At 37.6% G+C, this 14,842-nt stretch overlaps 1 protein-coding gene across 3 annotated transcripts in view; it reads right to left on the bottom strand.

Annotated features, from left to right (window-relative positions):
- Positions 1–14,842, bottom strand: part of LOC129438698 (diacylglycerol kinase delta) — a 35,942-nt gene that overhangs the window by 5,337 nt on the left and 15,763 nt on the right. For all 3 annotated transcript variants that reach the window (XM_073863453.1, XM_073863454.1, XM_073863455.1), the window contains 16 exons: positions 9,101–9,205; positions 8,534–8,666; positions 8,040–8,146; positions 6,743–6,863; positions 6,558–6,665; positions 6,308–6,470; positions 6,123–6,231; positions 5,894–6,033; positions 5,727–5,811; positions 4,815–4,909; positions 4,627–4,726; positions 4,232–4,508; positions 4,010–4,144; positions 3,048–3,176; positions 2,873–2,966; positions 2,592–2,702 (listed from right to left, as the gene is read on the bottom strand). In XM_073863453.1, coding sequence (XP_073719554.1) covers positions 2,592–2,702; positions 2,873–2,966; positions 3,048–3,176; positions 4,010–4,144; positions 4,232–4,508; positions 4,627–4,726; positions 4,815–4,909; positions 5,727–5,811; positions 5,894–6,033; positions 6,123–6,231; positions 6,308–6,470; positions 6,558–6,665; positions 6,743–6,863; positions 8,040–8,146; positions 8,534–8,666; positions 9,101–9,205 — 2,012 coding nt within the window. The remainder of the gene's footprint in view (positions 1–2,591; positions 2,703–2,872; positions 2,967–3,047; positions 3,177–4,009; positions 4,145–4,231; positions 4,509–4,626; positions 4,727–4,814; positions 4,910–5,726; positions 5,812–5,893; positions 6,034–6,122; positions 6,232–6,307; positions 6,471–6,557; positions 6,666–6,742; positions 6,864–8,039; positions 8,147–8,533; positions 8,667–9,100; positions 9,206–14,842) is intronic.

The raw sequence follows: 14,842 nt of genomic DNA, 5'->3' as shown, positions 1-14,842 counted from the left end.
TTAGTTATTAACCATATGAATAAGCAAAATTATAATGATAACCTGTTTAAAAAATTGGATATACCAACATGAGGTTATGCATTATTATACTGTTCGGATGCGATTCTGTTAAAAGGCGATTCTGTTCGGGTGGGATTCTGTTCGCATGCGTTTCTGTTCGGATGTTATCATGTTTGGTTGTGATACTGTTCGGTTCCTATTCTGTTCGCATGCGATTCTGCTTGGGTGTGATTCTGTTCGCATGCGTTTCTGTTCAGATGTTATCATGTTCAGGTGTGATTCTGTTCGGATGCTATTCTGTTCGCATGCGTTTCTGTTCAGATGCTATAATGTTTGGTTGTGATTCTGTTTGGATGCTATCATGTTTGGTTGTGATTCTGTTCGGATGCTATCATGTTCGGTTGTGCTTCTGTTCGGATGCTATCATGTTTGATTGTGATTCTGTTCGGATGCTATCATGTTCGGTTGTGCTTCTGTTCGCATGCATTTCTGTTCAGATGTTATCATGTTTGGTTGTGATTCTGTTTGGATGCTATCATGTTTGGTTGTGATTCTGTTCGGATACTATTCTGTTCGCATGCGATTCTGTTCGGATGCTATCATGTTCTGTTGTGATTCTGTTTGCATGCAATTCTGTTCGGATGCTATCATGTTTTGTTGTGATTCTATTCATATGTGATTCTGTTCGGATACTATTCTGTTCGCATGCGATTCTGTTCGGATGCTATCATGTTCGGTTGTGATTCTGTTCGCATGCATTTTTGTTCAGATGTTATCATGTTTGGTTGTGATTCTGTTTGCATGCAATTCTGTTCAAAACCGATTCTGTTTGGGTGTGATTCTGTTCGCATGCGTTTCTCTTCAGATGCTATCATGTTCGGTTGTGATTCTGTTCAGATGCTATCATGTTCGGTTTTGATTCTATTCGTATCTGATTCTGTTCGGATGCGATTCTGTTGGCATATGATTCTGTTCAGATGTGCTTCTGTTCGCATGCATTTCTGTTCAGATGTTATCATGTTTGGTTGTGATTCTGTTTGGATGCTATCATGTTTGGTTGTGATTCTGTTCGGATGCTATTCTGTTCGCATGTGATTCTGTTCGGATGCCATCATGTTTGGTTGTGATTCTGTTTGGATGCTATCATGTTTGGTTGTGATTCTATTCGTATGTGATTCTGTTCGGATGCTATTCTGTTCGCATGCGATTCTGTTTGGATGTTATCATGTTCAGTTGTGATTCTGTTCGCATGCATTTCTGTTCAGATGTTATCATGTTTGGTTGTGATTCTGTTTGCATGCAATTCTGTTCAAAACCGATTCTGTTTGGGTGTGATTCTGTTCGCATGCGTTTCTCTTCAGATGCTATCATGTTCGGTTGTGATTCTGTTCAGATGCTATCATGTTCGGTTTTGATTCTATTCGTATCTGATTCTGTTCGGATGCGATTCTGTTGGCATATGATTCTGTTCAGATGTGCTTCTGTTCGCATGCATTTCTGTTCAGATGTTATCATGTTTGGTTGTGATTCTGTTTGGATGCTATCATGTTTGGTTGTGATTCTGTTCGGATGCTATTCTGTTCGCATGCGATTCTGTTCTGATGCTATCATGTTTGGTTGTGCTTCTGTTCGCATGCATTTCTGTTCGGATGCTATCATGTTTGGTTGTGATTGTATTCGTATGTGATTCTGTTCGGATGCTATTCTGTTCGCATGCGATTCTGTTTGGATGTTATCATGTTCAGTTGTGATTCTGTTCATATGCATTTCTGTTCAGATGTTATCATGTTTGGTTGTGATTCTGTTTGCATGCAATTCTGTTCAAATCTGATTCTGTTTGGGTGTGATTCTGTTCGCATGCGTTTCTCTTCAGATGCTATCATGTTCGGTTGTGATTCTGTTCAGATGCTATCATGTTCGGTTTTGATTCTATTCGTATCTGATTCTGTTCGGATGCGATTCTGTTGGCATATGATTCTGTTCAGATGTGATTCTGTTCGCATGCATTTCTGTTCAGATGCTATCATGTTTGGTTGTGATTCTGTTTGGATGCTATCATGTTTGGTTGTGATTCTATTCGTATGTGATTCTGTTCGCATGCGATTCTGTTCCGATGCTATCATGTTCGGTTGTGATTCTGTTTGCATGCATTTCTGTTCAGATGTTATCATGTTTGGTTGTGATTCTGTTAGGATGCTATTCTGTTCGCATGCGATTCTGTTCGGATGCTATCATGTTTGGTTGTGATTCTGTTCATATGCATTTCTGTTCAGATGTTATCATGTTTGGTTGTGATTCTGTTTGCATGCAATTCTGTTCAAATCTGATTCTGTTTGGGTGTGATTCTGTTCGCATGCGTTTCTCTTCAGATGCTATCATGTTCGGTTGTGATTCTGTTCAGATGCTATCATGTTCGGTTTTGATTCTATTCGTATCTGATTCTGTTCGGATGCGATTCTGTTGGCATATGATTCTGTTCAGATGTGATTCTGTTTGCATGCAATTCTATTCAGATGCAATTCTGTTTGGATGGGATTCTGTTTGGGTGTGATTCTGCTCGGGTGTGATTCTGTTCGGGTATGTTAATGCACCTGCATTTTTCTGGATGCTCATCACGTTTGTTGTTAAAGTCCAAAGATATTTTTGCATCCAGACCGATTCCAAAATAATTATTCATCACACATTTCTCTGTATAGAGATCCCTGGAACAGAGAGATATACAGCAGTTTCAGCAGAGAGATTGAGACATACAGCACACATTTAAGACTCATCTGTCTGTCAGTCACTTTTATTAACTTCTTTACATCACCCCTTTGATCTTTACCAATTGTAATGATAAACAGATGTAGCACATTTTATATTACAGGCTTACAGGTTCTCTGGATCACAGCTGAACGGGTCAGCATTGACCAACAGCCTGCTGATGACCGAACCACTAAAAGAGCCTGAAACACCTGCCCTGAGACCTACAAACACAAACACAAACTGAATGAGCTTCTGAAAGGCAAGACAGATTTTCTATTTTCCATGACAACTACTTTTCTTACTTGGGTAGAGGATCTTGGTGTTCAGCATGGGCATACTGTCCCTACTTCCTGTCTGAACAGGAAGTGAGGCGGAGCTGCCAATCGATAGACTTCCTTTACAGATGAGCTTCTCACATGGAGTCTTGGAGGCTGAACAAATAACACACACACATAAACAATGAACAAATAAAACTGTTTACCAGGAGGGAGTATGTGTGTGTTAAAAAGCACATAACTTTGTACATAAATTTTATATTAATACGTGAAAAGTCACTAAAAGAAGTTTAGAAACACTTCTTTGTTGAAAATAGGCTTTAAACGTGAATAAATGTTATGTCACATACATATTGTTAGGGTTTTGGACAGATGAACCCAATAGCGGACGATGAAGGGGTTAACAAAGGATTTTAATAATAGACAAGACAAACAAAAGCCCACGTGGGGGCATACAGCATAGACTGCTGGCACAAGACACTAGACTAGACTTTGACAATAAAACTCTTGACTTGACTAGACAATAGATCACACACCAACAATACAAAATGAACCTGCACAGAACTAAGGACAAGAGAACATTATATAAGAGAAACTAAACAAGATAACGAGGAGGGAACAGGTGATGGGAATAAGTAATAATTAACAATAAGCAGGAGAACGAGGGGGCGGGGACAAATGACAAGACACAGGAGGCACATGCCACACAAAAACAAGGCATGAACCTCCACACAAGGCCTGGGACTGCCAGAACTCTGCCACCATGACAAAATACAAATATAACACAAGACTTCAAGGCAGAGTCCTGATATATGCAGGACAGGAATAATTTCATGTTTGTTTATATATATATATATATATATATATATATATATATATATATATATATATATATATATATATATATATATATATATATATATATATATATATTAAAAAGACCATGAACAACAAAACCATCAACGTATATCACTTCAAATGGGTCTCACCTCTTCTACTGGGTCGAGCTCTGTTACTGTATGAGGATTGTAGAGATAATTTATCTGCTTCATCATCTTCCTCTTCCTCTTCAGTAGGTACAGAGACAAACACCTCCTCAGTCTGAGCGTTTTGCTCATCCACAGCTAAGACAAAGTCCAAGAAAGAGGATTTTTTTAAGAACGCCTTGTCTTTTAAATAGTGTGAGATTAACTATGTGCTTGTGTTCGTACCTTTCTCTGTGTGCTCTATGATTTGTCTGATGGCTTTCTTCAGACTGTTAGCGCGTAACATCAGCTGCTCTCGAGGCTTAAAAATGGGAGCGGTTGGGCGGGGCGAGCAGGGAGCTGTGACTGTGGGCGGGGCTTTGGGCGGAACCAGCACAACACACTCTCCATCATCCTGCTCCTCTGCGATGGTGGGAGGAGGCGTGGCCATCACGGTCGTGGCCTGGGATTCGTCATTGAGCGTCTTCAGTAAAGAGTCCAACTTTTCTTTCAAAACACCACACTGCAGCCAATGAAAAATATTTAAGAGTCATCTTCCAAGCAATCACAAACACAAAGTCATCAACCAACTAATGACTAACATTCACAGAGAACCAATCAGAATACACAAAGACTCTGACCTTTTTAGCCATAACTTCCGATTCCTCCGTGCTTTCTGAGCTTTTCTCATATGCACGGCCGACTCTCGCAACGAAATCCTTTACGGTCTCACATAGGACTCTGCGAAAAACACACACTGCACCTTAAGACACACAATCGACAAGAACGCACACAAGACATAGCATAGGTACACATATACAGTACGCACTTCGCAGAGGAGATGACCACTGAGTGTTGGTCAGACGTCAGTATTTTGGAGAGGTGCGCGGCGACCGAATCCTCGTAGGTCAGAATGTGCTGCACCTGAAACAAATATCAGAGCGATGAAAAGGGGGATGAAAAACTAAAAAACCTTAACTAACATTTTAAGTTGTGAAAAAATTTGTTACTATAGCTCAATTGGTAGAGCAATGACTTAACACCACAAAAGTCATGGGTTCGATCCCAGGAGACACACATACTGATAAAATATATAGCTTGAATGCACTGTATGTCACTTTGAATAAAAGCATCTACCAAATGCAAAAATGTAAATCAGATTTAAGTTTTAAAAGTGCAATGTGGGACTTTAAGGAGGATCTCTTGACAAAAATGCAATTTAATATACAGCAGGGAAAATAAGTATTTGACACATCAGCATTTTTATCAGTAAGGGGATTTCTAAGTGGGCTTTTGACACCAGATGTAGCCATTAAGCCAAATATTGAATTCATACAAAGAACTCAGAACATTTAAGTATACAAGTTGAGTCATAATAAGTAAAGTAATGTATAAAGTGGTGTATAAAGACCTTACATGATGAACTGTATCGTTTTTAATATCTTAGACTAAGACAATTTTATCTACATACACCTTACATGGAAATAGGTGTCATGTTTCTACAACTGTATATAGGGCGTGTTTAGTCACTACGTTGTCTCAGACGACTGTGGCAGCTACCGTAGCTTCACTATACGTTTCGAAATTGAGGGGTGAGCTGTGGACTAATCTGTTGATTGCAATTTGCAATCTCACCAATAGATGCCACTAAAAACACACATTGTTTAACAGTCAAAGGCATGCGCTTACAATAATAACAATAGTGTGAAGGACTAAATAACACAGTGAATCTTCATGGTACCTCAGAATCATCACTACAGTCCTCTGTCACTGTGGAGCTGGAGTGTTGCCGTGGAAACTTGGTTTCATATACCATAATACTCCATCTGTATAAAAATGACAAATTGTTTGTTAAAAAATAAAACACATAATGAAATCATGTGTATGTATGCATGCATATATGCGCACCTGTCCAGCATCTTGGTGCTGGCTCGCTCCAGTTTCTCCAGTATCTGGGGTAACTGGGTGTCATCATCACACGCTGAGCCCCACCCCAAAACTCTTGCCAGGTCATTTCCTGTTCCTAGAGGAAGCACGCCCAACTGACACTACACACAAACACACACGAAATCAAAAAATGCAACTTTCGGTAGATGCATGAATTGTTTTTGTCCTTCACCTGTGAGTGTTTGTGTACCTGTTTGTGTAGAGTCAGTGAATCAATCTCTGATAAAACCCAGCCCACGCTGCCATCCCCACCGCACACCAGAATACGAAACGTGTCAAACTTCTGAAACAAACGTAAACTACAACACACACACACGATTGTTATATTATGATCATTTTTTATCATCCTAATGTGTGTATCTGTGTGTTTCTTACCCCAGGTGCGGTCCTCCATTCATCAGGTCAAAGACTTGAGCGGGGTTTAACAGCTGTTTGAATCGTCGTAAAAACTTCACGCCCTGATTATCTCCACTTTTACTGTTGACAAAAACCAACAACGGGCTGGTGCATGTCGGAGGACACGACGCCTTCCAGAATCCTGCATGTGATGTAACATTCATATTAAAACATCAGATCTACACTGCGCTGAATTTTCACTGTACGAGCGCTCTCATTGGACGCTCACCGTCTGAGTCGATGCTGTTGAGGGCTGTGGGTGGGATCACAGATACTTTACACTGACCCAGTGGACATTTGATGGACAGCTGCTCTTTACACCCAGCATGCACCATGGAGAACAATCACAGTTAAATGCTGTCCGAAGCATGCATTTACTATGAAAAATATTGCAGACACAAATGCTCACCATGGCTTTACACCATAGACACCGCCAGTCCTGAAGTCTGAGGACACTGCCGCAGGTTTTATCACACACTGTACATTTAGCACTGACGGGTAAATTCCCCTCCAACCACTGATGAGGCATCGAGATCTACAGAGATTAAATTAAACAGGTTAATAACACAACACATGTTATGTGCACTGACAGCACACAAAAAGAGTAAAGAGACACCAGGGCGGCATCTGAAATAGCTTCCTATACCTTTAAATAGTGCAATATTTGACAAGACAGCCATTTTATAGTGGTGTCTGAAATTATATTGGACATTATCGAGTGCACTTATTCAATCCCATAATAAATGTACAACCAATGCACACTCAATGGCTAGCTGCTATCCCATGATGAACTCCCGCATCTCGACACAAGATGGCGCCCGTAGAATAAATGAATGAATTAACTCATTTTCATTCACACATTCACTGGACTTTAGTAGTGAATTATTGTAGGGAATAGTGAATGAGGCTATTAGGGGCTATTTCGGACACAGCCCAGGAATCAAGGATCCTGGATTAAGAAGTTTGTAGCTTGTAACGCAACTCAAATGTAAGTGCTTTGACTTGTGTGCAGTCGGACATGGAGAAACCCTGGTGCCCTCGCAACCAATTTGTCTCGCTGCTCCATTTATTTTCATTTGCTATCTGATGACGACACCAAGTTTACTGCTAAACTATGCATGCACAATTGATTGACAGGTCTATCTAGATGAAAATTAACCTGCCAGCCACACAATTTCACAAGCACTCTTGGCAAACAAAGGAGGGGTTGGAAAACGACTCAAAGCACATACGTAAAATAATTTGGGTCTGCTCAGGTTTTTCGGAAAAAACAATTATTTTGAATTACCCAAGACCCATTTTAAAATCTGTCCGAGGCACACATGAAACTTTTAGACCCAAACATGCTTGGGTCAGGCTTCAGGTTTTTGGATCTAATTGGACCCATGAAGAGTACTCTACAGGGTTTCCCACAGCACTTTGCATTTCGGGTGGCCCGCCTAAACTGGGAAACCCTACTGCCTTAAATAGGTCATCAAAAAAAAAAAAAACGTATAAATTTTCTGCGAGAAACCCTGCTCTAGGCTCAAAATTCAAATCACCCAAAGTTGTTATTCACCATTTGTTGAAGCACCACCAATTAAGCTAAAGCATCAATACAGATTTTATTTTGAAATGCAACGTAAAACATTTTAACAAAATTGAAGCATAACAATCTTGTCATAAAGTTAAAGTAAGAAGCTCAGTATATCTGAATGTATCACACACTCACCCCATCCTCATCCTCAAGTATATCTTTGCCGATAGATGCCAGTGTCGTCCATTTACAGTTATTAGTGGCTCTTACTGCACAACGCTTGTGTGCTTTAAACTTACAAACTAAACAACAAACAAACACACATACAGTTAACAATGCACAGCACTTAAACACAGAAACACGTGCAATTCATACATTCAGAACTACGGCAGCGAGATATAGCAAAATGTGCATATCACAATGAAGAATTTATACAGACAAAAAGATATAAATAGTTAAAGTTTTAGATCAATGCAGATAGCAGAGAGACGGGTGAGACAGAGAGAGTAATGCAGAAAGAATATCAAAGTGTTTTGGTTACTATCACAAATTGATTTTAAAAACTCATTGCATATTGCACCTTTCTTCAATATCGTGCAGCCTCGTTCAAAAAATGAACCAAAATAATCAACACAGCAGTTGAAATTTCACATGTAACAATATTATATACATGATGAAGAGTGTCAGACCTTCACAGGACAGCCCGTGTGATGTGACACCAGACAAAGCCTCCCGACAGACGTTACAGTATGTGGGGCGAGCGTGAGAACAGGCGTACCAGTTATGCATCCCAGAGAAATGATCCATACTGAACTGTGTGGACTCAAAGCAAAGACACAACCAATCAGAAACTACTACATACGGTCATCAGGGTTCACCCACCCACTTGGAAAATCAAGGGATAGTTCAACCCCCCAAAAAACTCACTTTTGTGTTGTTACAAACTTGTATAAATTTCTTCTTTACAAAGAAAGGTATTTTTAGGAATGTTTGTAATCAAACCAATCAGAGGCCACATTGACTTCTATAATAGGAATAAATGATACCATGGAAGTCAATGGGGCCTCTTGTGGTTACAAACATGGCTGAAAATATCTTCTTTTGTCATCATCAGAACAAAGAAATTTGTACAGGTTTGTAACAACATTAGAGTAAGTAAAAGATGACTGGATTTTCATTTTTGGGTGAACTATCCCTTTAAACCCTTCTAAATAGATTGGGTTAATACAATGACAGCTTTTGTAAGGCAAACGTACCTCAAAGTGTTCCCTGTTCTGAACACTCTTTAATGCTGCGATCCATTCCTCCATCTCTTTTCTGTTCTCAGCACAGAGAATCAAACGACGACACGGAGTGATTACCTACAGAGAGAGATAGATAGAGATAGAGAGAGATTTGTGAGTTGTGGGTTGGTCATGTGAAACTGAACGATTGATACAGATTTGTTAGGGTTAGCCAGAAGAACACAATATATCTTGTGCAATATATCAAATAATAATAATAAAATTAGACACGACTGAAAGTGTTGCAATAATTTTCATTTGGCTATGAAGTTACAGTTTGTGCAATTCAAGAGGCAGAGTTATTTCAGTATTATTGTAGGTTTACAAATATTTCAAATACATTTTTATATGTTAATTTAAGTTTAATTTAAAAAGCGACATCTAGTGGTAAGACTGTAAATTGCAACCAACCACAGTTCACACCCCCCTTTGGAAATGCATAGAGAAGCTACAGTAGTCACAACAAAATGCGTGTCCAGTTTGTAGTTCAGTTTGTCCGTTTAGGGCTACTGTAGAAAAATGGCTGTAGAAACAAGGGGACCTGCGGTGTATGTAGATAAAAACTGTAAAACAATACAGTTCATAATGTAAATCTTTATACACCACTAATAATATAGTTATGTAGATTATATTTTATTTCTGTCGAGAGATCCTCCTAAAAATTACACAATGCACTTTTGCTATGAACTTTTAACATTTTATTTGTTTTTAATAATTTTGTACACTAATATTGCTATTTAAATTACATGTATTTTCCGTTTTACCTTTAATTTTATTTCAGTTCATAATTTTTGTTCAAAAAATAATGATTTTAAATTTTTGCTAATACAATATTCATAATTACTGCTGTCACAATGATTAAATAATCTTCTAATCGAGATTCTTTCACCTCATCATGATGATTTCAAATCACCGCAATGATTGCACATCTCTCTAAAAAACACAAGGGGGAGCTCCAACGCCACAAGACATGGCACTCCTTGACTGACAGTTTAACGCAATACATTGCAAAGCCATTTAATACAGTGGAAAAAACAGCATTTAATGCTGCAAAACAGTATGAATTGTCAGGTAAAACATACATTTCCAATACAGCAATTCCGAATTTAGGGAAGTAAAGGATGCTATCCTTAAGGATCTGTAAGGAATAGATTTTTTTGCAGCCACTGTGGTCCAGTGCTAATATGACCTTAGTAGGATTGGCTACTATTTAAGGCCGGTTCTGCTATACTGTAGTCGGCTAATTTTGATTTCATTTTTATTTTTAGTTATTTTTCAGACACTTTACTGTGTTTATTTCTTATGAAGAATTTCAGTTTTTGAAAGCTATATTCGTTAAATAATTACTTATAATATGTGTTATGTGTATTAATATTTACTGCCAGGTAAATCCTGCAAAAGATTTAATTTAAATCACAACAATGTGTGGAAATTAATTCATGAACAAACAAAAAATCTATGAGAATTGAAAGCCCTAAAACAGGCAATTAATCGTCATAACCGTCACAATTTATTAGAAAATTAACCAACGTTCAAAGTTCATCATCGTGACAGCCTTATTTATTATTATTGTTCACTTCAAGTTTTCCGCTAATATTTAGGCCTATATTTTATTTGATATTGAATAGATTTAGTTAGTAATAATAACAGTGTCAAGCAGTCCTGTGTCATAAGTCAGTATGATAGTGTTATGAATCTTTTTTATCACTGAACGTCAGCTGCAAACCAGCAGAAATAATGTGGACTGATAAATATTATCAAGGTAAACACTGAGGTCCAAAAGTCCAAGACCTTACTGACAATAAAGTTTTTAAAATCGAATGCAAACCTGTCAATAAAGTTTTTAATGGTTTTAAAAAAGCCTTTTATAAAGCGTAAGAAGACCTAAAGTGTTTTTACATCATTATTCAAAGCAGCAAATGTTTGGCTATGTTGACGTCTCTGTATAAATGATCAGATGTTCTTGCACACAAAACTGATAAAGTTTTCAGATTCTGCAGGAGAGCAGCACTGATGTCATAAAGTATTCAAATAAAAACATTCAGAGATTCGTCTATAATTTGATTCATGTATTACATTTGCATCCCAACATATAAGCAATTATGTGCTTTTTGCTGAACTGGCTAAACCAAATAAACACATCTGCATTTAAAGACCTAAAATAGAGAGAGAGAGAGAGAGTGAGTGTATGTGTGTGTGTGTGTGTGTGTGTACGTCAACTTCCCATTCCGTTTCCTACAGCTGCTGACAAAGATCCTCTGTTCCCACACAGATAAAAATAACTTGCGTCTTTCACCGCCAGCACATTCATGAAAGCACACACACGCTCACTAACCCATCATATTATTCATTTCACAGAAGAGTACACAGACTGCCTCATAAACGCAACTAATATATATACAGACACATCAATCTCAGCGGAAACCCAGCGGATGTGAGCGACGTGTATGCCTGCGTAATGTGTTTGATGTAGATCTTGATGATACTTCTATCACTTATACAAATACACACATTATCAGTCCTATCGTAACATCGTGCGACTGCTAGAGTTTGGTGGTCTTCGATTACGTAAGCTTTGCACATTCTGTTTTTAATTTTTTAACACTTAATCTAGTATACCAGTCTAATAATACACCAAATGCAATGATTTTAGTGAAACTAACCTGCCTATCCACGTCAGAACCTTTCCTCTCGAAGTAAAACCATGGGTTTGTGACTCATTTAAAAGCCCTGAGTCAGGGCTAGTTTTAGCTTCAACCATGAGTCAATGACTTTAAAACCTTGAGTTAGGATTAGCTTTAACCATCGATTAATAACTTTAAAAACTTGAATTAGGGTTAGTTTTAACCATGGACTAATGACTGTAAAGCCCTGAGTTGAAGTTAGCTTTGACCATGGGTTAACAACTTTAAAAACTTGAATTAGGGGTTAGTTTTAACCATGGGTTAATGACTGTAAAGCCCTGAGTTAAAGTTAGCTTTGACCATGGGTTAACAACTTTAAAAACTTGAACTAGGGTTAGTTTTAACCATGGGTTAATGACTGTAAAGCCCTGAGTTAAAGTTAGCTTTGACCATGGGTTAACAACTTTAAAAACTTGAATTAGGGGTTAGTTTTAACCTTAGCTTTAACCATGGGTTAGTGCCTTTAAAACCTTGAGGTAGGGTTAGCTTTAACCATGGACTAACGACTGTAAAGCCCTGAGTTAAAGTTAGCTTTGACCATGGGTTAACAACTTTAGAAACTCGAATTAGGGTAAGTTTTAACCATGGACTAACGACTGTAAAGCCCTAAGTTAAAGTTAGCTTTGACCATGGGTTAACAACTTTAGAAACTCGAATTAGGGTTAGTTTTAACCACGCATTAATGACTGTAAAGCCCTGAGTTAAAGTTAGCTTTAACCATGGGTTAACAACTTTAGAAACTCGAATTAGGGTAAGTTTTAACCATGCATTAATGACTGTAAAGCCCTGAGTTAAAGTTAGCTTTAACCATGGGTTAACAACTTTAAAAACTTGAATTAGGGTTCGTTTTAACCATGGACTAATGACTGTCAAATTCTAAATTAAAGTTAGCTTTAACCATGGGTTAACAATTTTAAAAACTTGAATAAGGGTTAGCTTTAATCATGGGTTAACAACTTTAATAACTTGAATTAGGGTTAGCTTTAACCATGGGTTAACAACTTTAAAAACCTGAATTAGGGTTAGCTTTAACCATGGGTTAGTGCCTTTAAAACCTTGAGGTAGGGTTAGCTTTAACCATGGACTAACGACTGTAAAGCCCTGAGTTAAAGTTAGCTTTGACCATGGGTTAACAACTTTAGAAACTCGAATTAGGGTAAGTTTTAACCATGGACTAACGACTGTAAAGCCCTAAGTTAAAGTTAGCTTTGACCATGGGTTAACAACTTTAGAAACTCGAATTAGGGTTAGTTTTAACCACGCATTAATGACTGTAAAGCCCTGAGTTAAAGTTAGCTTTAACCATGGGTTAACAACTTTAGAAACTCGAATTAGGGTAAGTTTTAACCATGCATTAATGACTGTAAAGCCCTGAGTTAAAGTTAGCTTTAACCATGGGTTAACAACTTTAAAAACTTGAATTAGGGTTCGTTTTAACCATGGACTAATGACTGTCAAATTCTAAATTAAAGTTAGCTTTAACCATGGGTTAACAATTTTAAAAACTTGAATAAGGGTTAGCTTTAATCATGGGTTAACAACTTTAATAACTTGAATTAGGGTTAGCTTTAACCATGGGTTAACAACTTTAAAAACCTGAATTAGGGTTAGCTTTAACCATGGGTTAGTGCCTTTAAAACCTTGAGGTAGGGTTAGCTTTAACCATGGACTAACGACTGTAAAGCCCTGAGTTAAAGTTAGCTTTGACCATGGGTTAACAACTTTAGAAACTCGAATTAGGGTAAGTTTTAACCATGGACTAACGACTGTAAAGCCCTAAGTTAAAGTTAGCTTTGACCATGGGTTAACAACTTTAGAAACTCGAATTAGGGTTAGTTTTAACCACGCATTAATGACTGTAAAGCCCTGAGTTAAAGTTAGCTTTAACCATGGGTTAACAACTTTAAAAACTTGAATTAGGGTTCGTTTTAACCATGGACTAATGACTGTCAAATTCTAAATTAAAGTTAGCTTTAACCATGGGTTAACAATTTTAAAAACTTGAATAAGGGTTAGCTTTAACCATGGGTTAACAACTTTAATAACTTGAATTAGGGTTAGCTTTAACCATGGGTTAACAACTTTAAAAACCTGAATTAGGGTTAGCTTTAACCATGGGTTAGTGCCTTTAAAACCTTGAGGTAGGGTTAGCTTTAACCATGGATTAGTTACTGTAAACCCTGAGTCAAAGTTAGCTTTAATCATGGGTTAAAACCTTGGGTTAGGGTTAGCTTTAACCATGATTTAATGACTGTAAAACCCTAAATTATGGTTAGTTTTAACCATTTTAATAATCCTGAGTTAGGGTTCGTTTTATGGGTTACAGACTTTCTTATAATCATGAGTTTGGGTTATTTATAACTATGTATTAATAATGTTTCACTCTAGTAAATTTGACAAACACTTGTTTATAAGGAAGTGTTTAGGGTTAGCAGTGAAAAACATCATCTGTTTGGACTCGTTAAAATACTTTCCGTTTATGTGTCAAGTATAAGTCATTGGCGGTTTAACTTTCTTAAGAGTGCAAACATTATGACCCTATGACCCTTTAAGAACAATCATCTGTTTGTTTCAGCAATCTGACATCAATGTAGTTCAAGCATGTGAGTTTGGGAGGGGGGCTTTCTGTTTGTCTGACCAATGGCTGCCCGCTGAAGTGTGTGATAATCCGGTTAAGAAAGAAAAGTTGTGAGACACAACACAAACATTTATAATAATTACACAACACCGCCTGATGTCATTATTGAAAACATGCAGAGTTTAAAAGCCAAACAGTGAAGTCTTTCTAACTGATCAAACGATATTGATCTCAAGTTGGTGACGAAGCTCTTAACACAAGACAAACTGTATCCTGATTGTTATAAAGCCTTTTCACAACAGTTTCCCTACAGCTTTTATAATCCAACAAACTTGCTTTAATGCTTTAAACAACACATGCACAAATAAAAACTCAAAATTATGCTTTAACAAATCTAACAAACAGAGCACAAACATAACAAAACCCGAGCACAAACCAGAACAAACACAATCT

Source organism: Misgurnus anguillicaudatus, chromosome 24 (assembly GCF_027580225.2).
Source record: "Misgurnus anguillicaudatus chromosome 24, ASM2758022v2, whole genome shotgun sequence".
NCBI lineage: Eukaryota > Metazoa > Chordata > Actinopteri > Cypriniformes > Cobitidae > Misgurnus > Misgurnus anguillicaudatus.
The sequence above is the reverse complement of the archived record's forward strand: the minus strand, read 5'-3'. Positions and strand labels throughout refer to the sequence as shown.